The sequence below is a fragment of the Pristiophorus japonicus genome, unplaced genomic scaffold, assembly GCF_044704955.1.
Source record: "Pristiophorus japonicus isolate sPriJap1 unplaced genomic scaffold, sPriJap1.hap1 HAP1_SCAFFOLD_469, whole genome shotgun sequence".
NCBI lineage: Eukaryota > Metazoa > Chordata > Chondrichthyes > Pristiophoridae > Pristiophorus > Pristiophorus japonicus.
In genome coordinates, this window is record NW_027254373.1 from 41,627 (window position 1) to 66,089 (window position 24,463).

Genomic DNA, 24,463 nt, shown 5'->3' on the forward strand with positions numbered 1-24,463 from the left:
AAATGGGCAAGTATGTCAATGTGTATGCGAAGTGGTACTGCGGAAGAAGTGGCCACTCTTTAGACATTTTGGTACCAACATACTACAATGTATTTTCTGACAGTCTGCAGAACTGGAAATCAACATACCCAATATGCTAAAATATGTTCAAAGGAAGTGAAAGATCACCATTATTTTAGTGCGACTGGTTGGATTTAATTATATTGCAATGTCTCATCATAATATAGATTGGACTATTTAAAATAAGAAACTACGATTAAATACATTTTTACTATTTTATTTGTGAAAAACTACAAGCAAAATTCATAAATAGACATTTCTATTTGAAGCAGTTAAGAAGGAAATAATAAAGTGGCTTCTAATAACATATTCGTGCACATGCCAGTAACAGGAATATATTAACATCTTTTATTTGCTAGACAAAAAGCAGTGTAGATTATAAAGTCCCCAAAACATTTAAGACCTGGAAATAATTTTACCAGCTCACAAAACCACCATGAACACACCAGCATGAAGATTAAAGAAAACAAATCTAGCACGCTGTCAGCCCTATTGAATTTACAGAGCAAACACTTCCAAAGCATTATACAGGACATCTTTCTGGGCAAATGAAAATATACCTTGTATAATACAATAACAAAATTCACAAGATTATGTTATGCCACTTTAAACAAGCATTCTATATGGGTCTCCAATGAACAAAGCTAAAGAAATAACAATGTAACCATCTTTACACAGTAAATAAAGGTTACAAGTCATACACAAGAACAGAACTGCTTGCGCATTAAAAAACTGTTCAGCTCGTTGTCATTCTCTAAATGTTGGCTCTTGAATCATTTCAAGTTACTAACAAGCATTTTTAATATTTCCAGCAAACATTACATTTTTTCAATAATTTAAGTTATAATAGTTTATAAAAGTAGACTGAAATATTTTTGGTAAGGCAGATGAAGTGCCACTCTTTCCAATAATGAGTTTCCAGAAATAGTTAGAAATGTTTTATACAAGTTGCATTAACTTTGAAAGTGGCTCATTATGTTTAAACACTTTACCAATTTCAACTTGCAGAATTACTGTTGCTTTAAAGACTGTTAAAAAAGTCTGTGCACCAATTCAGTCTACAGAATATAACATTAAAATACTGACTTGTTTCCAAGTCATCAACAACATGCCTATTTGGCTGTGTAGTTTCAGTTAAGGAGGCACTGCAGAAAAGCTGTCAGGTCCTAAGTAAAAAAAAAAACTAGGCTAAGCAGCACATAGGAAGCGGGCTATTACCCTAAAGGACAGCACCTAATCAAATGAAAACAGTTCTCCAATAGACTACGGGTCCATTACATGACGTGAAAATTGCATTCAGTTTTGCCTGTTCCAGCATCAGTGTGGTATTTATTAATCTTTATGTCCCACTCTGATCTGTTAAATTATCTGTACAGCTAGTGTTCATATGTCTGTGTGAAGGCCATCACATTTTAAATAAAATTCATCCTTACTTAAGTACAAGTTTACCACCTTCTTGGATCAAAATATTAAGTGAAGCCTGTTAAACATTCTAAACGGAGTTGGAATAAACTTTATTTCAAGCAATTTAAGTGTTAACACTGCACAGAGACTTATTAAATTCCAAAGATACAATTTACAAGAAAGAAAAATATCAGAAAAGTTTGCAAAATCTAAGTGCATCATTCTATACAAAGATAAATTACAGTATGGACTTATACAAGTTTTAATACAAGGGAATAATTGACTAATTGTTACATGGGGCTTGCATTTTGTAATACACATACTCCTCCGTCCCTCCCCCCTCCACCCCACACTTGAGTTAATATATTAAAATACAATGGGAACCACTTCCTGTTATAGTGACAACCAACATTTGATGACTAAATGTAATTTTAACACATCAATACACAAAAATTTAAAATTCAATACATTACGTAATGTACTTTATCATTTACTGAAGTTATTCCAAGTTCAAAAAACAAATGCCACCACAGTATTAAAGAAGTGGCTTACACTTGTTAATTGAAATTTAGAATAATTTCCTTTCATGAAACTCAATTGCTAGTGCCAACTTATTTTGCCCCATGGACTTTAATATTGATGTGGAAGCAATATTCCGTAATACTTGGTAGGTAACCTCTCCAACTTTATGTATTATGACAGGTGATTGCCAGATATAAGGCCTCTGCCGAAGCATTCTCAACTTATTTCTCAACTAACCTGGTCACACACCTGGTGCTATTATAACAAGACTTAAAACAAGTTATTTTAAAACTAGGTGTCGTTTGTTCTCAGCGAGTGTCACAGAATAGCGTATCTCCAAGAAGGGAACACTATTTCCATTACTAAAGCTAGCAGCTTGATAACAGAGAAGCATGTGCCTTTTACAGCTGGGGGAAGGGAAGAGAGCGGAGAAAAGGATGTTTCAAACCCAAATATGGTAAAAGTTTTTTTTAAACGGACTTGAAAAGTGAAGCAACCGTCAAAGTCAGGTATCAAAAGTGACAAAGGGGAATGTACAAAAAGGAACATGAAGACTGTAAATAGCAGTGTGCTGAGTTATTTTCCATCTAATTCTCCACTATTTAGTGATATTCTGTACCCAACATGGCCATGAACAGTCTAGATTCAAGAGGAATACTAAGCTGCAATTTTGCTTACTTTTGCTTAATTTTGGTTAAGAGATTTCCTGCTATTTACATCTGTAACAAAAGCACATTATTTGTATTTATGGAATGGCAAGAGATTCAGCATAACTTTCTGAATAATTAAAGTTGCTGAATCAAGCTCCTACTTTTTCTCCCACTACTGCTGATCAGATTTAGTATGGATTTGGCCTTAACTGTACAGATGTCAGAGGAGCAGTTAAGTAAAATACAAACATTGCTGGCAAGAGCAAAAACTGAAGATGGATACTAAACATGGCAAATTTTAAAGTTGCAATGACCAATCATGTTTTGCTTGTAGAGGTATTAACTACAGCAGTTTATTTGAAGGTGAAAATACAATTTTCAAAATGATCCCTTCTCTCGAAACTAATGCATTTTTTCAGTAATTATCAGTACTGCTTCTACACATATGCACTGCTGATATCTACTTCCTTGGGTAAAAATCAACTACCAAAACCAAAAAGCAGCATGTACATGAGCTGAGGTGTTCTTCATTTGATTGCCACTGAGTCTGGACTGTTAAATATTTTTCTTTCCCACAGATAAGTTGCTTTAGTTTATACGTCAATATGAAACAAGTTAAATCATGCTGCCAGTTATGAGGCACTGCTTCTTTAGATTAGCTGGGCGGCTGGGAACTACAGTATTAAGAGTAATTACATTTACAGCACACAATGACACAGCTTTCAGGTAAGCGCAAGGAGGAACCCACATCTATTGCTTAATAGACACTGAACTAATCCAGCTATTGTTCAGTTGCCTCAAGTGTACGTCTCCTCAGCCTTTTCTGCTTCTGAAGAGTCAACAGTCCTGAGGACAAGACTGCTTTCATTGCAATAGTTTGCAGAATTTGATCATCTCTGCTGGAATGCACTGTCTTAATCTTATCTGCTGAATGCTGCATTTACTTCACAGTGTATTAAGCACCAGTGTTTCTATGTGTTGGTTTCGAACAACCTTTTATTCTGTTTAAACCAGTTAGACATTTAACATCTCTAAAATCGCTAATAATCAGCATAGTTGCTGGCAACAAAACTTACAAAAAAGGATATGTTGAAAAGGGTGGAATTTGCAAATGTAATAAATAAAAGTCAAATGTAACAAAATACATAATGTACATGGAAATTGTGCACAGCAGATTTATAAAAAAGTAGATTCAGGAGCACATCCATTATAAATGATTGTTAGGAAAATATAAAACCAAGGGAATACATAAAAAATGTCAAAAGTATTCATTCATACTTTTCACATTGCATGTGCAGGTTTGGAGCCTGGTGAAGCTCAGAATGATTCATCATTTACTGCTGACATTCCACCTTTTGGCGTCGAGGAACGCGATGAACCCTTGTCTGTGCTCTCTGATCCAGAGCTACTTTGGTTCTGTTGCTCAGAGCCAGCGCTGGATGTGACCGTTGATGATGATGTGGAAGAGGATCGTATTTTTTCTTTAAAGTCCGTTATAATTACTGTGACATTACCCACCGTCACCGCGAGCTGCTGTGCAGTGCTTCGGTCAACATTCTTCAGCTTGGGCCTGCAACAACAACAAGTAAATATAGCATGGGCCTGCAACAACAATAAGTAAATATAGCATGGGCCTGCAACAACAACAAGTAAATATAGCATGGGCCTGCAACAACAACAAGTAAATATAGCATGGGCCTGCAACAACAACAAGTAAATATAGCATGGGCCTGCAACAACAACAAGTAAATATAGCATGGGCCTGCAACAAAAAGTAAATATAGCATGGGCCTGCAACAAAAACAAGTAAATATAGCATGGGCTTGCAACAAGTAAATATAGCATGGGCCTGCAACAAAAACAATATAGCATGGGCCTGCAACAAAAACAACAAATATAGCATGGGCCTGCAACAAAAACAAGCAAATATCACATGGGGGCCATTTCAGAATCAATTTAGTTGCATCAATAATCTGACAAAAAGCAATTTCTTACATAGCAACATTAAACATTTAGTGAAACCTATGGCTCAAGAGATGCTGACAACTCTATCTCAAAGGCTGTAAAAGACGTAACATTGTACACGAATGTTAGCTTTCTGTTCACCATTCGATTCAATGTCAGCCTATTTTTATCAAATCACTATTTTTGTGCACAATCTGCAAGAAATTAACACTAAGCAGTTCAGAACCAACTGTAATGGAACCCCATTGCAGCAAACTCTCCATTACACAACCCTCAAGTTGCAAAATACTGTTCTTCGATGAAACTTCATGATTGCTGGAAAACTCAACAGGGTGAATTCCTCATGAAAGCCAGAGGAACTGATTAAGCTTTGATACTGTGATTTTATTTGTGTAACCATGCAGAAAAGTTAGCATTCCAGCTACAATGAAGATACTGATAGCTTCTGAAATGTACAGATAACAATGAACTTGATTTATGTAGTGCCTTTCAGGTTCTCCGGACATCCCAAAGTGCTTCAGACAAAGAACTACTTTAAACTATTACTCAAGTGTGTAGGCAAATGTGGCAATCAACTTATGCAAGCTTGGTCTCACAGGCAGCACTGAGATAATGACCAGTGCATCTATTTTTGATTAGGATGTTTGAGCTATGACTGTTGGGCTCAAAACTGGGTAAATTGGATACTTTTCTTCAAAAGAAGTGCCGTGGCATCTTTGAATTCCACCTGAAAAGGCAGAAAGAACAAAATACTGCAGGTGCTTAAAATCTGAAATAAAAGCAAAACATGCTGGAAACACTCAGGTCAGGCAGCATCTGGGGAGAAGGAAAGTTAACTTTTCACCAGACCAATCAGAACTTAAGTTATAGCTTTAACAGTTTTTAAGTAAGCGCAGAGGCAGGGAAAAAGAGAAACGTTTGTGATGACAAAAAGGATGATGGTGCAAGGCAAAAGGGAGTGGTAATGGGACAAGTGAAGAAGGAAAACATGGGTCCAGGGGAGGTGTAAATGGTTACAGCAGAACCATTACCAACAACTTTGATTTATATAGTGCCTTTAATGTGGTAAAATGCACTTCACAGGAGCGTTATCAAACAAAATGTGACACCGAGCCACAAGAACATATTAAGACAAATGACCAAAAGTTTGGTCAAAGAGCGTCTTCAAGGAGAGAGGTAAAGAGGCAGAGAGGTTTATGGAGGGATTTCCAGACCTTGGGCCTCGGCAGCTGAAGGCACGGAGCGATTAAAATAGATGTGCAAGAGATCAGAATTGGAGGAGCGCAGAGATCTTGGAGGGTTGTACGAGGTTACAGAAATAGGGAGGGGAAAGGCCATGGAGCAATTTGAAAACAAGGATGAGAATTTTTAAATTGAGGCATTGCTGGATTAGAAGCCATAGGCCAGGACAGCATTGGAATAGTTAAGTCTAGAGGTAACAAAGGCATGAATAAGGGTTTCAGTAGTTGAGCTGAGGAGCAGGGCGAGCTCGGGGCGAAGCCCAGGAGCAGGGCGAGGTCGGGGCCCAGGGGCGGGACGAGGTCGGGGCCCAGGTGTGTCGCAGCATGCACCAGCAGCAGGGCTCAGGGCTCAGGGCAGCAGCGAGGCCCACACTGTGAACTATGAATTCCAAGGACAGAAGTAGTATGTGTGCGCACTAGGACCGTGCAGCAGAGCTGGTCTCCAGTCATCTTAGATAACCCTTACCACTGGACCATGACCTTGCTTGGTCAAGCCCGTGTGGTGGCTGGTGCGCAACGGCCACCACACGTTAAAAAAATCCACGCACAGGCATCTTCCATCCTTCAAGATGTAGTTCGGGATCTGGAATGTCAGGTCCCTCATGGAAACACCCGCGGACTCTTATTTTTAGTGTGGACACGAGGGAATGTCTAACACTATAACTGAACTGAGACAGGGATGGAATAAAGCGATGCTACGGAGGTGGAAGTAGGTGATTCTGGTGAAGGAGTGGATGTGTGGTCGGAAGCTCACCTCGGGGTCAAATACAGTACCAAGGTTGCGAACGGTCTGGTTCAGCATCAGACAGTTGCCAGGGAGAGGGATGGAGTCAGTGGCTATGGAATGGAGTCTGTGACAGGAACCAAAAACAATGGCTTTGGTCTTCCCAATATTCAATTGGAGAAACTTTCTGCTTGTCCATTAATGGATGTCGGACAAGCAGTGACACAAATTAGAGACAGTGGAGAGGTCAGTCGAGAGAGGAACTGGTGATGCAGAGCAGGGTGTCGTCAGCGTACATGTGGAACCTGATGTTTTGTTTTCAGATGATGTCACCAAGGGGCAGCATGTAGGTGAGAAATGGGGGCAAAAATAGATCCTTGTTGACGTTGGGGCGGGGGGGGGGGGGGGGGGGGGGAAAGAGAAGAGAGAGATGGTGTGGGGGATTGTAGGGGAGAGAGATTCTTCCAATTCACAAATCACTATTCACTGCATACCCAATAAACCTGTTCACCATCCGCACACAATGCCCCATCTCTGGCCGGGGGGGGGGGGGGGGAGGGGAGGGGTATGGGACTTTGGCTGGGGGAGGCAGCACTCGTGCTGGAGTAAGGGACTTTGGCTGGCACTTGGTGGCTTCTGAGGAGATCTATCCTTTGTGACTTCTGGAAGTCAAAGTGGATCGAGTTACAATTTGCGAAGTCAGTGAGAACTTGGGCTGGGCAGTTCCAGTTACAATGGAGAAACTTCAGGGTGTGGTTTATCCTCCAAGGGGACCAGAGACAAGGGGTGGCCATTTTTACACTGCAAATAAACACACCCGAAGTTTAATCAGGAACAATGGACATCAAAAATATGTATTTTGCACCATTGCCCGAGGCTTTAAACACCCATAGGATTTAAAGCAGGATGGTTGCTGGCCTGTACCAGTACCTTCTGGTGGTCCTTCAGATTCGAACTGAATAGTGTTGTTCCTTCACAGTTGAACCATTCGATCACTTCGATGGACTGATGCTCGTCATCGATTGAACAATTTTTTTATTTTCTTACAATAAATCAGGCAAGTAGACAAGTTTATAATTAATAATTAGCATACGAAACACTATCACAGCAAGTTTGGCTCTCGGAGAGAAGTCCCTGGCAATCTTGATCTGAATTATTTTCGAAAGTGAATAGCGGAAATACTAAGTGAAGTGAAATACCATACCATGGACAAAAACTCCATTTTCTTTAGTCAATATATAATTTTAGATTGCCTAGATTTGCAGTAAATTACATGGAAAAAACAGTAAGAAGAGCAGTTAATTACTTCAGAATAAGGTTATAATTAGATCCACGTCTGAGAATAAGCATCGCCAAAGTTTATAATTAGAACCAAGTCTTGAGAATAAGCATTGCCAAATTGAGTTAAATCTGTTGACAGCAATTCTGCCCAATAAAAATCTCAATGTTTGCCATTATAAATTCTAGAAATAGCCAAAAATATTGTCTGTAAAATTAACTTTAAGCATCAAAACCATAATAAAGGCAATTAGATACAACAGCAGTTTTATATACGTAAATGTAAGTAAATATTAACATTAAGAGTTGCTACTTTATATGAAATTTATCAATTGTTCATTTCAAACAGCACCCCACCCCCAGATCAACTGACTTACTGCACTTCCTGTAAAGCAATGCCCTGGAATATCTCATGGGGAAAGGGTATGGGGTGAACATTGCAGACTGGATTTTTGAAGTGGAACAGTAGCATGGGTTTATTTTGCTGGTATTTCCAATTTGAACTGAACTGTAATTGGTTGGGTTTATTGGCAATACTGATTTCAGCCTACATTTTCCCAGAAAGTAAGCTGCAACAGGAAATGAAATTAAACATTTATATGTTTTCTGGGCCTTCGTACAACCACCAGGGAGAAAGAAAAAATATACACATACATCAGGGCACAGTAAAGTCAATGTGGCAGCTCATCAAAAAAAAAAATGGAATGGAAACTGCCAACATCTTTCTACATATGTCAAAAAAATGGAGAAATGAATCATTAAAGCCATTTTAAGAATCCAGGAAAAATTACTTTCATAATTCAGCAAATTTACAGAAATGAAATACTTGGAAAAATATAATTTTAATGCAAATCAGCTATAGCATAGAAGGAGGTCATTTGACAGTCTGCAAGGGCACTTCAGCTAGTCCCACTCACCAGCCCTTTCCGCATTGCCCTGAAATTTCTTTCTTTCAGCTACTTATCTAATTCTCTTTTGAAAACCACAATTGAATCTGCCTCCACCACCCTTTCAGGAAGTGCATTCCAGATCCTAACCACTCGTTGCATAAGAAGGTTTTTCCTCATGTCGCCTTTGGCTCTTTTGTCAATCACCTTGAATCTGTCTCCTCTGGTTCTCGACCCTTCTGCCAATGGGAACAGTTTTCCTATATCGACTCAGTCTAGACCCCTCATGATTTTGAATACCTCTATCAAATCCCTTCTCAACCTTCTCTGCTCTAACAACAACTGTTATTTATATAGCGCCTTTAACATAGTAAAACGTCCCAAGGCGCTGCACAGTAGTGTTACAAAACAAAACAGATACATTTGACACCAAGCCACAAAAAGAAGAAATTAAGGCAGATAATCAAAAGCTTGGTTAAGGAGGTAGGTTTTAAGGAGCATTTTAAAGAAGAGAGGCAGAAAGGTTTAGGGAGGGAGTTCCAGAGCTTAGGCCCCAAACAGCTGAAGGCATAGCCACCGATGGTTGAGCAGTTATAATCATGGATGTCCAAGAGGGCAGAATTTGAGGAGCGCAGACATCTTGTGGGATTGAGAGGCTGAAAAAGATTACAGAGATAAGGAGGGGCAAGGCCATGGAGTGATTTGTAAACAAGGATCAGAATTTTGAAATCAAGTCATTGTTTAACCGGGGGCCAATGTAGGTCAGAAAGCACAGGGGGTGATGGGCGATCTTGGCTTGGTGCAAGTTAGGACACGGGCTGCTGAATTTTGGATGACCTCCAGTTTATGTAGTGTAGAATATGGGAGGCCAGCCAGGAGTGAGTTCAAGTAGTCAAGTCTAGAGGTAACAAAGGCATGAATGAGGGTTCCAGCAGAAGAGCTGAGGCAGGGGCGGAGGCGGGCAATGTTGCGGAGGTGGAAAAAGATGGTTTTAGTTAAGCTGCAGAGTTTCAGGGCCAAATATGACACCTAGGTTGCGAACAGTCTTGTTCACCCTCAGATTGATGCTAGGGAGAGGGATGGAGTCAGTGGTTCGGGAACGCAGTTTGTGGCGGGGACCAAAGACAATGACTTCGGTCTTCCCAATATTTAATTGGAGAAAATTTCTGCTCATCCAGTACTGGATGTTGGACAAGCAATCTGACACTTTAGATACCAAGCAGGGCTCGAGAGAAGTGATGGTGAGGTAGAGCTGGGTGTCATCAGCGTACATGTGGAAACGAATTCTGTTTTCGGATGATATCGCCAAGGGGCAGCATATAGTTGAGAACTAGGAGGGGGCCAAGGATAGATCCTTGTGGGACACCAGAGGGAACGATGTGGGAATGGGAAGATAAGAATGGAACCAGGCCCACCCAGCTGGACGACAGTGGAGAGGCGTTGGAGGAGGATGGAGTGGTCAACTGTGTCAAAGGCTGCAGACAGGTCCAGAAGGTCGAGAAGGGATAGTTCACCTTTGTCACAGTCGCAAAGGATGTCATTTGTGAATTTGATGAGAGCCATTTCAGTACTGTGGCAGGGGCGAAAACCAGATTGAAGAGATTCAAACATTGAATTCATGGAAAGATGGTCACGGATTTCGGAGGCAACAACACGTTCAAGTACTTTGGACAGGAAAGGGAGGTTGGAGATGGGGCGATAGCTAGCAAGCAAAGTGGGGTCAAGGTTGTATTTCTTGAGGAGAGGGGTGATGACAGCAGATTTGAAGGAGAGGGGAACAGTACCTGAGAGAGAACGAACCGTTAACAATGTCGGCAAACATGGGAGCCAAAAAAGGAAGTTGTGTGGTCAGCAGTTTAGTGGGAATAGGGTCAAGGGAGCAGGAAGTGAGTCTCATGGACAGGATGCGCTTGGAGAGATCAAGAGGAGCGATCAAAGATCCAAGGAGAATATCCCCCCCCCCAGCTTCTCTATCTATCCACATAGTTGAAGTACCTCATCCCTGGAATCACACTCAAATCTTTTCTGCACCCTCTCCAAGACCATCACATCCTTCTTAAAGTGCAGTGCCCAGAATTGGACAATACTCCAGTTCGTTTCTGGGATGTGGACATCGCTGGCAAGACCAGCATTTATTGCCCATCCTAATTGCCCTTGAGAAGGTGGTGGTGATCCACCTTCTTGAACCGCTGCAGTCCGTGTGGTGAAGGTGCTCCCACAGTGCTGTTATTGAGGGAGTTCCAGGATTTTGACTCAGCAACAATGAAGGATCGGCGATATATTTCCAAGTCAGGATGGTGTGTAACTTGGAGGTGATGGTGCTCCCATGCGCCTGCTGCCCTTGTCCTTCTAGGTTGTCGAGGTCACGGGTTGCTGTTGAAGAAGCCTTTGCGAGATGCTACAGTGCATCTTGTAGATAGTACACACTGCTGGTGGTGTAGGAAGTGAATGATTAAGGTGGGGGGTGGGGAGCCAATCAAGCGAACTGCGTTGTCCTGGATGGTGTCGAGTGGCTGCTTGAGTGTTGTTGGAGCTGCACTCATCCAGGCAAGTGGAGAGTATTCCATTACACTCCTGACTTGTGCCTTGTAGATGGTGGAAAGGCTTTGGGGAGTCAGGAGGTGAGACACTCACCACAGAATACTGCAAGCACTCATTCTGGTGTAGTTCCATAGGCACTAGCAACCCTCGAATGCATTGCCCAAATGACTATTCTTCATCTAATCCTGGATACCAAGTGCCAGTATTTTGAGAAGAACATAGTCCACAGTCCCAGTCTCATCTATCCACACTTCCAGGAGTCATTGAGGGTAATTTTAAACTATGAACAATGGTGTAAAATGGTCAATATAGAATTGGTTGCCCATTTTTCGTTCCAAATGTGCGCTACATAATGCGCAGCTAATTCGATATTCCCTGTTAAACACCACCGACCAAAGTTAAAATTACTCCCATTGAGAGAGATCAGGAATGCCAGCTGATTTGCCCTCTTTCCAGACAATGGATGGAAGCCAAGGCAGAACAAGGGTCAAAACCTAGGAGTTCCCTAGTCTGTATGGTTTGGCGATATAGCACCACAGGAATGTACCCACCTATTCACTGCACAAAACGGCCTGCATTTCAACACTATTAGTAACCTCATTCAGAAAAAAAACAGGTGTACGTCACTGGCTGTGAAACAATAACAGACTTTAAGCACCATGTTCAACTCGTTTGCTTTATTGTTGTTCCTTGTCAGACACTGAATGGTCAATACTTCCCACCCAACAAACAATGCTGGAAAGCAGCCAAAAAGTTTTCCCCCCCAAAGTACATCCCCATTTCTATATAAAACAAGTTATTAAAATGATTTACTTTAATAAGTCACCTGGCTCCGTCAAAACATGCTACAAGCTGGGGTTGATGTATACTTTGCCGGTAACGTGCTTTTCTGGGTTCTGGCAGCTTTGCACCAGCTCCCAGACTAGTCCAAAATTGCGACCCCTATTCGAATGAATAGAGCTGCCCCAAGGCACTTGTGGCTTCTTCCCGTCAGCGACATCAGTGGAGTGTCCCTGGAGGGAAGAAGACCCAAAATGGCAAAAAAAAGCCACGAAAATACTTGTTACTTTCTTCAATATAGACACTGGGGCAATATTTGAAAAAACAAATACTTTCTTTCTTCCCCATAACTTTCCTTCTCTTTTATGTCACAAAGTATGGATGTACTGTAATGTTTGTATTGCCAATTCTTGAATCAAAAACATTACACAATTAGCCCAAGAGGCATGCTTAAGTGAGCAGGATTGGTTCTGTGGGTTTTTTCTTCCATTAATACAAAGTACTCAAAAGATATTCTATTCATCGGCATATCATTAAAGTTTTGTGTTCCATCCTTTTCAAATCCATTATACAAGCCTTAAGCCACACTAAATATGCAGTTATTTTACATTGTTTAAGAATATTGGCTTATAACTTAAGATTTTAAAAAATCTTAATTAACACTGCAGCTATATTTTTGCCAGCAATTAGAACAAGTTACCTTGAAGCGTGTATGCTGTCAGTTTTTGTTGCAGCTTTCCCAGACTGTACACTGTTGATTTCACTAGGAGGTCCCTTTTCAAGTTCCATCTTCGGCCTGAAAATAAAGCCACACTACTGTCTTCGTTGAATTCCACCATATATAGTATACCTATACTATTCTACTACAGAAATGTTATTGTTGTCAGATTAACAAAAATCTAGAAACATTTTCTGACTCAAACAGGAATAGCAAATCTGCCCAAAATATGATTTTAGTTACATATTTGAAGCATTAAACAGTAAACATATACTGTATAAGGTAATAAGTTAAATCAATTAGTACTAATAGCCCACTATTAAAATAAATTCATACCGAAGACTGAAGCTGATCAAAATTCTTTAAGGTTTGATTTTCTTGAGCCCTTTTTATACCTTATTTTTATGCAAAGTTGCTTCCAATGTCATTCCAATATGTGTGATTGCTTTGCTGAATTTGCCCTGTTTATAGTGAGGTAGAATCATCAATGCTAAAATTGTCCAAGATGTGTGAATTCGCAGTTATTACAAAGTTAACCATCATTCTGGCCACAGATGTTCTCAGGGGAGGGCGCCTACAACATAGCTATCACATAATTGGCCATCTGAAAGCATTCTGTAAGCCCAGTCTGCCACTGGTGAAAATAAAATGATTGACCTAACACATGTGCCACTAGCCGCAGCTGTGATGTGGATGCAAAGGGATGTTTGGGCAGCTATGATTGGGCAAGAAGGTGGTAGATGGAGTATATTGTGGGATAGTGTGAAAATATCCACTTTGGTAGGAAGAATGAAAAAGCATAATTTTTTTTTTTTTTAAAGTGAGAAACTAGTAAATGTTGGTAGAGAGAGATTTGGTGGTCCTCAAACACGAATCACAGGAAGTTAATGCTGCAAGCAGTTGGAAAGGTATGTTGACCTTTATATTGCAACAGGGTTGGAATATGAGTGCAAGGAAGTCTTGCTGCAACTATATAGGGCTTTGGAGAGAGCACATCTGGAGTACGGTACAGTTTTGGTCTCTACCTAAGGAAGGACATAATTGCCTTAGAAGGGGTGCAACAAAGGTTCACTAGATTGATTCCTGGGATGAAAGGGCTGTCCTATGAGGAGAGATCAAGTAGAATGGGTTTGTTTTCTCTCAAGTTTAGAAGAATGAGAGGTGATCTTATTGAAACGTATAAAATGCTGAGAGGCTGTTTCCCCTGGCTGGAGAATCTAGAATTAGAGTTCATAATCTCAGGATAAGGCACGGGCATTTATGACTGAGATGGAGAGAGAGCCTCTTCACTCGGGTTGTGAATTTTTGAAATTCTCTACCCCAGAGGGCCATGGATGCTCAGTCGATGAGTATATTCAAGAGTGAAATCGATAGATTTTTGAGCACTAAGGGAATCAAGGAATCTGGGGCAATGTTCCCCCTTTTTTGGGGGGATGCACAGCCCCTTTAAGGGGCTGTACGACCTAGTCACAGTTTTGCACTGGCGCGATACTTCACATTGAAAAAGCCGGTCCTGGGGGACCAGCAGAGAGGTGCGCAATCGCACACCTTATAGGGACTGTTGATATGGGGATAGGGCAGGAAAGTGGAGTTGATGTAGAAGTTCAGTCAGGATCTTACTGAATGGCGGAGTAGATCCGAGGGGCTGTATGGCTTACTCCTGCTCCTATTTATGTTCTTATGTATTTAAACAAATTCCAGTGGTTCTGGGGAAAGCTGCACCACCTCGTTTATTAAACAATGCCCTTAAATTAGCACTATAACCAAGTACAGGGGGCATAGTTAAATGTACTGATATCATAACCTATTGAGTCTATTGATATTATTTTTTTAAATCACCAAATCTAAATTGTGAATAAAAAGTTCAGTTCATCCACTTCTAAATTACAAGGAAGCAAGGTGTAGTTTAATGCTGACAAAGTTCAGAACCGAGACAAGAAACATTTTCAAAAATGTTACTCACTTTATCTTTTTGTTGCTGTTCTTTTTGCTTACATTCAAGCTTGCTTCTTTTTCTTTGTCAGGCTTATCTTTTTCAACTTTTTCCTTCTTCTCTTTTTTTGGAGGTGGAGGTGTTGCATACTGCTGTGCCACTTGTTGTGCAACCAGCTGAGAGTTTATTCGTGGTTTTCTGCAATGGAAGAAGTGATGCATTACCTTTACTGTGTGTATGCACACTCCGAAAAACACACGGGCACATAATGCAATAACTTAAGTGTCAAGCAGGAAGTCATTAAACCATGGTTAATAACACTACTTTGTGAATCACAGCACATACATCCAAGTCCAAATACAGTTACTGCGCTTAATTATTTAGATTACCATCTAGTCATCCGTCAACAGAAGCACACTGGGACAAAACAACTTAATTGCCGAAGCGATGCTCTGTGAGTCTATGATAAAACATTGTACTGCACTGTGCTACAAAAGCCATTCAGTAGAAATTTCATTTATGAAATAATGCTCCGTACCTATACCTCTACAGTACTACTTGCATTTATGCAGTTCTAGCCATAGAAAAAAAAACAAGGTGCTTCACAGAACAGTAAGGAAAAACAGATGCTGAGCCAAAGAAAAGAAAGGTTAGGAGCAGTGACCAATAGCTTGGTCAGAGAGATAGGCTTTAAGGGTGGTCTGAAAGAGTGTGGTGGAACTATCTAGGGAGAACATTTCAGAGTATGGGCCTAGATGTCTTACGACACTGATGCCAATAAAAGGAAGTGAAGGAGAGAGGTGAGAGGAAGGAGACCGAGGTGATTGAGGCTGGAGAATATTAAAAAGCGAGAATTTTTAATTTGAGGTGTTGGGCGACTGGGAAGTCATTGATGTCAGGAATGCCAGGCCAGAAGGACAGGATATGGGCAGAAGATGAGCTAAGTTTACAGAAGGTGGTGGATGGAAGGCTAGCCAGGAAAGCTTTGCAGTAATTGAGTCTGGAGGTGAGAAAATAATTCTTTGTCAAGACAGTCAAGCTTCACATAATTTAAGATTTGCCTTCATTCACAGTGAAGAAATCTCTTAAAGAAAATTTGTATTCTTGTGCAATCATTTTGATTTAGTGATCTTAATCATCACTTGTATACAAGACCTCCTTCTGAACCAGACCCTTGAAGGAAAAATAGCCGAGATTTCAAATTACATGAACACGCACAAAAAGTTAAATTTGTGAAATTTTCAGAGTCCATTTACACTTGGAACACCCAACAATACTATCATAGACTGGCAAGCACATTGCGAATTATACAACACTAGAAATTTATAGTTGCTTACTTGTTTGGCACTGGTGGCGATAATAGAGCGTGTACAGGAAGTGTATTCAATAGTCACTTGCAAAAGAAAGTAGGCTGGAGTGCTATAATCCTGTCACCACAAACTCGTGGATTGAAACCATTTGAGTTTACTCAAAACTAAATTCAATTCTCAGTGGGTCAAATAAACACCTTCCTTTCAAAGATCCTTTTCATTAATATGGACAGCTCAAGAGTATTCACTAATCAGATATGCTGCGAAAGGCTGGTTATAAACTAAACTGGCTGCAACACAAACCCTTTGAACGAGGTGGAAGCCTACAATCCGTAATGTTTGAAGATAGAGGATAGCTGTAAAGCCACATCTCAATTATAGTTGTGACAACACCACTAGTGAATCTCTTTCATTGATATCCTAAGCCTTTAACATGCACCCTTCCTGGGTACTCAGTATTTCAAATATATAAGTGGGAGCCCTGCTTGATCAAGCTGGCCTTTCAAGAGCCATGCCTTCAATTGGTAACCATGTCCAGGCAATCCTTGATATAACTGTACAGATACTGTCTGTAGCAAAAGAGTGAACCAATACACTGGCCTAAAACTTCCAAAGACAGCTGTGACAGCCAAAATGAGTAGTAGTCATAATTAATGCTTTTAATGGTGGGGAAGACAGATAGCCAGAAAATTAGTGTACATCAATGGTCATGGGGCAGTGGTTAATGCACTGGCCCAACTCAACAGGATCAGTCTTCGGCTGTGTGTACACACATTTTAGAGCCTTTAAAACGGAAGCCCTGAAAGAATCTGATCACTCATGCTTACCAAGTGAGCCATTTATCACTTCATAATCATTTTATGACCATTAGGGTTTAATGTTTTTCAGAATAAGGTTTTTCCCTTAGATTTAAAAATTGAAGTTGTATTTGCACCTTTATAAAATTTAAAACAAAGATTATTTTACATAATCTCAAAATTAAAATCAAGTAACAGTCAGGTTCCTAGTCACCATTTAACAAGACTAAGTGCAAACTCCATCTATCACTCAAAACTCCTTATCCCACAATTATGGGGTGTTTGTGTGTAGGCCCCCTGCAACTCCTATGAACTAGAATGTGCAAGACCCACAAGTGGTGTTCCCCAATGTTGCTCTTTTTAATATATATTAATGACCTAGATTTGGGTGTACAGGGTATAATTTCAAAATTTGCAGATGACACGAAACTTGGAAATGTAGCAAACAATTAGAAGGCTACTTACTAACAGACTGCCTAAAGGGTGTGGAAGCAGATTCAATAGTAGCATTCAAAAGAGAATTGGATAAATACTTGAAGGGAAAATATTTACAGAGCAATGGACAAAGAGCAGAGGAGTGGTACTAATTGGATAGCTCTGCCAAAGAGGCACAATGGGCCGAATGGCCTCCTTCTGTAACTTTTAATACTATACTCTGGCTTATTGGATGTACAGGTTGAGCGTTCAAAATCTGGCGTTCCAGAATCCGGACCGATTAGTGGTCGTCCGTAATCCGTAAAATGTTCCGCAATCCGGACCCTGCCGACCTCGAGGCGCCGCCGCTGCCCGACCTCGGGCCTCGCCTCACCACCCCTCGAGGCCTCCTCACCGGCCCGCCTGAACACCTCCTCCGTGATGGAGCCGTCTGACCAGCTCCTCGGCAGCGGGCCCCGCACTAACTCTTCTCCGGCGCCGGGGCCCCGGCTGGCGACCCGAGCAGCTCCTCGACGAGCACCCCTGCCCCCGTCCCTCCGCCTTTCTGACATTCTGAAATCCGCAAATACCCGAACCTGGGCTCGGGTATTTCCAGATTTCAGACGTCAGAAACACGTTCCGAAAAAACTCAAAAACCGGCTTGGCCTCGGTCCCGAGGTTGCCGGATTCAGGACGCTCAACTGTATTACATGCTGTTGCAATACAAGCCTACAACCCTACTGCCTGAAAAACTGTCCATTGTAAGAAATCAGAAAACAAAATAAATTACAAATTATAAAATAAATTATAATAGTGATTTCATAAAAGAAATGAGTATGCCAGCTCAAAGGATACATTGATGACACACAAGACTTCCAATCACCCCAAATAAGAAGTTGAACAGTGAACTAAGGCCGTTATGAGGGCACAACGCAAAAACAGGCCTTGATAAGAGGTCCAGCAAGGAACCTTGACATAAACAAGCTGTCTAGAAGGTAACAAGACATTCAAACAGAGATAAGGAGATAAATAACTTCATGAGGCTGGGAGGGGGCTGCCATAGGTACCTACTCCTCTGTAATTGGGCAACTGAAAGGGTACGTGACTAAACAAATGTTTGACACAAGGTATCCACCGGCTCACCGAAATAAGATATATAAACATGTAGCCAAAAGCAAGGAACAGGCAGATTGTGGCTGGGGGGGATTTTTCTCTAGGGTGGACCTCATGCTGGCTTCAGCCCAACACCCTGTTCAAGCTCAAACCTCCGAGGTCGACCTCATGCTGATTTCGGCCCAACACCTCCACCAGCTCAGGAGACAACCAAAAAGAGACGAGACTGCAGGGATCGGAGACCACCGCTCTGCCTCAACGTCCGTCCGTTCCGGGGCCGGTAAATCACTCTCATTTGTTACGGGTTGTATGTCTACTATGTCTATCCTGATTGCACATTGTATCAGATTATATTTAAAACTGCCGCTCCTTAATAAAACACCTCATGTGATCTATATGTGACTTATGATCCAAATTTTACACCAGCAAATGGACTATAAGGAATCATAGCCCTGCCCCAACTCATGTCTTGAAAATCGTTACAGCTGTCAAATGCAATACCTTGAAAAAGATCCTGAGGATGCCAATCACAGAACATTCTGAACTGAATGCAATGGCTCGACCCATTGATCTGTTCCAAACATTTTATTCAATTTGTGACTGCAGAAAATAACCCCTTGTCAAATCATCTGAAACACTGCTTTAGGCAGAGTAGAGGATAGACTCTGCACTCAATACATTAGCATATTAACTACCTTCTGTCCCACAGCAACAAGACACATATTAATGCCTTCTGTAGACCCTACCATAATGTACATTTTTCTGCAGATTGACGATTCAACTCACAGCATTCACAGTTAACTCAGAGTGTAATGTGACCAGCAAGAAATCAATAAACCATCCATCGTACAAAGAGTGCTTCATTTGGTCACACCTTTCTCAGTTTTCCCTTCCTTCTACAGACTTTGAACCTCAAGCTTGGCATCATGTAACTATGACGATTGCAGTCCTATGAATAAAACATACCTTTACATATCCAATATCTAATCTTCCTTCCTACACCTGCATTTTGCTTCCACACCCAAATGTTTCAATTAATACTTCAACAGACTGGTGCACATTATCCAGGTTCACACCTGAAGAATAACCATTTAGGCAAGCACTGCATTTCAGCATTATTCCTTCTGCAGCAGAAGAGGGACGAAAAAGATATTAGCAATTTTTAATTAAATAGATCAATAGGTTCAACCAAAATGAAACTGCTCCCTTGAATTCAGTACACAAGCTCGAGTCTTTACGACAAGCTACAGTACTATTTTAAACCCATCACCTAGTATTTGAATTATATTGATTGGCAGCTTTCAAAAGTGTATGACGTGCAGCATTGTCATTACTGATGTCCTCTTAATAAAATAATCCGTAAGGCACAGAATAAAGTTAGCCTGTCAATCACTCGGTTTTCTTAATCTAACACGCGTTCTGCATCCCTGCAACTGTGCTAGACATCAATCGGACATGGAGAGCAAAAGAAAGTGACGCCAAGATTAACCACCACCTGATGGGAGTTGAGAAAGGCATTCATGTTACCAAATCAAAGGTGCACTCGACCAAGCACTGACCTATACCAAGCCAGCATAATCAGTGTTCAGAACTCTGGTCAGTTCTGTTCCACTTGATACAGAATACAATCTTTGTTGCTCCCCCTGCCATGCATTATAATTTATACCAACTTTAGAGTATACCTAGTAATGGAATGATCAGAAAGAATGTAGTACTCTAAACTACAGTATTACAAGAGTCAGCTCAAGCATGCAGTAAGATATGCCGATGGCCAAGGGTTCCATACAAATAGTTGGATCTGTCTCCACACTTCTGCTTTTTGATTCCAGGTTCAGTGCCAGACACACAGAAATGATAACCGATTTCACCTGAAATTTATCAGGCCATCTTTATAGTTGGATCTGAAGTCCACTATCAGTATTATTAAATTGCTTATCTCAGACATCCATTGGAACAAGCACATTATTATGGGTCAAGCTCTTTCCCACAGTAGTTCTCAGCACTCCATAGTCTCGCTCTTCCATATCTCTAACCTGCTCCAGCCCTGCAACGTTCTGAGATATCTGCGTTCCTCCAATTCTGGCCTCTTGTGCATCCCCCATTTCCTTTGCTCCACCATTCGCGGCCATGCTTTCAGCCGACTGGGCCTAAAACTTGAACTCTCTGCCTTTCTCATTTAAAATCTTTAAACACTCCTTAAAACCCATCTTTTTGGTCAAGCTTTTGGTCGCTGATCCCAATATCTTCTCCTTTGGCCCAGAGTTTGTCTGATTACACTCCTGTGAAATGCCTTGGGAAGTTTTGCTACGTATGCAAATGTTGTATTTCACAACTAGCAGTTTCCATAAACCGATAGAGACCCTTATAATCTGAAACCTGTGTCTTTATTTATGCTGTGGAATGGTTAATGTGTCCAGGTTTAATAATTAACAGCAAATTGCAGTATATTGCTTATTGGAAAATCTGAGGGTTGCCCACATTCTACCATCTCTCTAAAGACATCAAATAAAATCAGCTCGATGCAGTCAGGCTCAAAACTATTAAGTTTATTTACATATGTAAAGATTTAAAGCCAACAGATACAGCAAGGTAATGAACTACCACAATATTTAAAGTTATCTAGATCCAGTTCATATGGTGTTAATGCACCATTCTAAAACATGTATTTCATGGTCTCTTCTCAGCAAACTTATTTTATGATCAAATCATTTTCTGCTCAATTGAGTACAGGAGCAGGGAGGTCTTACTGCAGTTGTACAGGGCCTTGGTGAGGCCTCACCTGGAATATTGTGTTTAGGTTTGGCCTCCTAATCTGAGGAAGGACGTTCTTGCTATTGAGGGAGTGCAGCGAAGGTTCACCAGACTGATTCCCAGGATGACAGGACTGACATATGAAGAAAGACTGGACTGACTGGGCCTGTATTCACTGGAGTTTAGAAGAATGAGAGTGGATCTCATAGAAACATAAAATTCTGACGGGACTGGACAGGTTAGATGCAGGAGGAATGTTCCCGATGTTGGAAGAGTCCAGAACCAGGGGACACAGTCTAAGGATAAGGGGTAAAGCCATTTAGGACCGAGATGAGGAGAAACTTCTTCACTCAAGAGTTGTTAACTTGTGGAATTCTCTACCGCAGAGAGTTGTTGATGCCAGTTCGTTAGCTATATTCAAAAGGGAGTTAGATATGGCCCTTATGGCTAAAGGAATCAAGGGGTATGGAGAGAAAGCAAGAAAGGGGTACTGAGGTGAATGATCAGCCATGATCTTATTGAATGGTGGTGCAGGCTCGAAGGGCCGAATGGCCTACTCCTGTACCTATTTTCTATGTCAATGTTTCTATTTAGCAGAGGGCATTTGGCTATGAGGAAAAATTGGGCAGGCTGGGATTGTTTTCTTTGGAACAGAGGAGGCTGAGGGGAGATTTAACTGAGGTGTATAAAATTATGAGGGGCCTAGATGGAGTGGATAGGAAGGACCTATTTGCCTTAGCAGAGTGGTCAACAACCAGGGCACATAGAATTAAAATAATTGGTACGAAGTTTAGAGGGGATTTGAAGGGGATATTTCTTCACCCAGAGGGTGGTGGGGATCTGGAATTCACTGCCTGAAAGGCTGGTAGAGGCGGAAACCCTCACCACTACTTGAGTAGTGTGCAGTTTTGGTCTCCTAATCTGAGGACGGACGTTCTTGCTATTGAGGGAGTGCAGCGAAGGTTCACCAGACTGATTCCCGGGATGGCAGGAATGACATATGAGGAGAGACTGGATCGACTGGGCCTGTATTCACTAGAGTTTAGAAGGATGAGAGGGGATCTCATAAAACATAAAATTCTGACAGGACTGGACAGGTTAGATGCAGGAAGAATGTTCCCGATGTTGGGAGAGTCCAAAACCAGGGGTCACAGTCTAAGGATAAGGGGTAAGCCATTTAGGACCGAGATGAGGAGAAACTTCTTCACTCAGAGTTGTTAACCTGTAGAATTCTCTACCGCAGAGAGTTGTTGAGGCCAGCTCGTTAGATATATTCAAAAGGGAGTTAGATGTGGCCCTTACGGCTAAAGGGATCAAGGGGTATGGAGAGAAAGCAGGAGTGGGGTACTGAAGTTGCATGATCAGCCATGATCATATTGAATGGTGGTGCAGGCTCGAAGGGCCAAATGGCCTGCTCCTGCAACTATTTTCTATGTTTCTATGTAAATTTAAAATGTCCCAGAATTGATTAACATTTTAGCTTTGTGTTCTCAATTTGTTCAACATGTCTGCTCAAACAATAAATGCTAAAAGACTTGCACTTATATGCAAGAGAGGAAGAGCAGTGAGAACCATGGCCAGGAGCAAAAATGTGAAAGTGTGGATTATTTTTTACTGAATTGCCATCACCTCAATTTCTGTCAAGAGTCAGGTCTCTATTTACTGCTGTCCAAGAACTACACAAAAGCATTTTACAAAAGAACTACACAAAAACACGTTAGCCTTGGCTCTGGTAATTCACTTCACCTGTGAGTCAGCCAGAAAAAACACAATCCAGGTTGACACTCAATTATTGTACTGAGGGAATGCTGTCCTGTTAGAGGTGCCGACTTTGAAATTCGATTTTAATCTGATGTTCCCTCTGCCATCCTAAAAATGTGCAACATAAATTACATTGAAATATAATCACTGCTGTTAATTAAAATCTTTCATGTGAGATGCAAGAGAATTTATGGTACAATTTGAAAATCAGGGGCCTTCTGGTGTCCTGAACAATATTTATCCCTCAAAAAAATATTTCTAGTTATTAATCTCAATACTGTTTGTGGCATCTTCCTGTGCACAAACAGGCTGCCACATTTCCCTACATTACGAGTGCGCTGCAGAAGTGATCATCATCATAGGCAGTCCCTTGGAGTCGAGGATTACTTGCTTTCACATTAAAAATGAGTTTTCAGATGACTGTTAAGTCCAATGCAGGAGCGAGTCTCTGTCACAGGCTGGACAGACGATGGTTGAAAGTATGTTGGTTGAAGTGCCAGTCTTTTGAAATGCTTAGGTTCTCATGCGCTCCTTCCGCTGTATGCACTTGGTCTCTGCTTGCTCCTGGTGAAGAGACTCGAAGTGTTCGACGCCCTCACGGATTATTCTCTTCCATTTTGAGAGATCATGCGCCAGGGATTCCCAGGTGTCGGTGGGGATGTCGAACTTCAAAGGGGCCTTGAGGGTGTCCTTGAAGCGTTTCCTCTGCCCACCTGAGGCTCCCTTGCCCTGTTGGAGCTCCGTGTAGAGCGCTTGCTTTGGGAGTCTCGTATCGGGCATATGGACGATGTGGTCCATCCATTGGAGTTGATCGAGCGTTGTCAATGCTTCAATACAGAGGATGTTGGCCTGCGTGAGAACACTGATGTTGGTGCCCCTTTCCTGCCAATGGATTTGCAGGATCTTCCTGAGACAACGTTGATGGTACTTTTCCAGTGCTTTGATGTGCATGCTGTGTATAGCCCATGTCTCAGAAGCATATACGAGGGCAGGTACCACTACTGCTCTGTAGACCATGAGCTTTGTGCCGGTTTTAAGGATCTGGTCTTCAAACACTATTCCTTAAGCGACTGAAGACTGCGCTGGCACACTGAAGGCGGCGTTGGACCTAGTCATCAATGTCTGCCCTTGTTGACAGTAAGCTCTTGAGATATGGAAAATGGTCCATGTTGTCCAAGGCCTCATCATGGTTTTTGATAATCGGGGGGCAATGCTGTGTGGCGGGGGCAAGTTGATAGAGCACCTTTGTTTTACGGATGTTTAGTGTCGGACCCATGTTCTTGTACACTACGTTGAACGTGTAGATGATGGTTTGGAGTTCGTCCTCCGAGTGAGCGCAGATGCAAGTGTCATCTACATTTATGACCGAGGATGACACGACCTTGGATCTGGACTGAAGGCGGCAGAGGTTGAACAGTCTCCCATTTGTTCTATAGATTATCTCCACTCTAGCGGGAAGCTTGCTGACGGAGAGATGTAGCATTGCAACAAGGAAGATCGAGAAGAGCATTGGTGCAATGACACACAGCTTGCCTCACCCCAGTTCATACATGAATTGGTTCTGTAGTGGATCCATTGGTCAGGATCACAGCCTGCATGTTATCATGAAGCAAG

At 41.5% G+C, this 24,463-nt stretch overlaps 1 protein-coding gene across 1 annotated transcript in view; it reads right to left on the bottom strand.

Annotated features, from left to right (window-relative positions):
- Positions 1–336: 336 nt before the first annotated feature.
- rybpb (RING1 and YY1 binding protein b) overlaps positions 337–24,463 on the bottom strand; it is a 106,099-nt gene continuing 81,972 nt past the window's right edge. The window contains exons 3-5 of the mRNA XM_070873429.1: positions 14,734–14,901; positions 12,753–12,848; positions 337–4,206 (exon numbers count right to left, since the gene is read on the bottom strand). Coding sequence (XP_070729530.1) covers positions 3,954–4,206; positions 12,753–12,848; positions 14,734–14,901 — 517 coding nt within the window. The 3' untranslated portion in view covers positions 337–3,953. The remainder of the gene's footprint in view (positions 4,207–12,752; positions 12,849–14,733; positions 14,902–24,463) is intronic.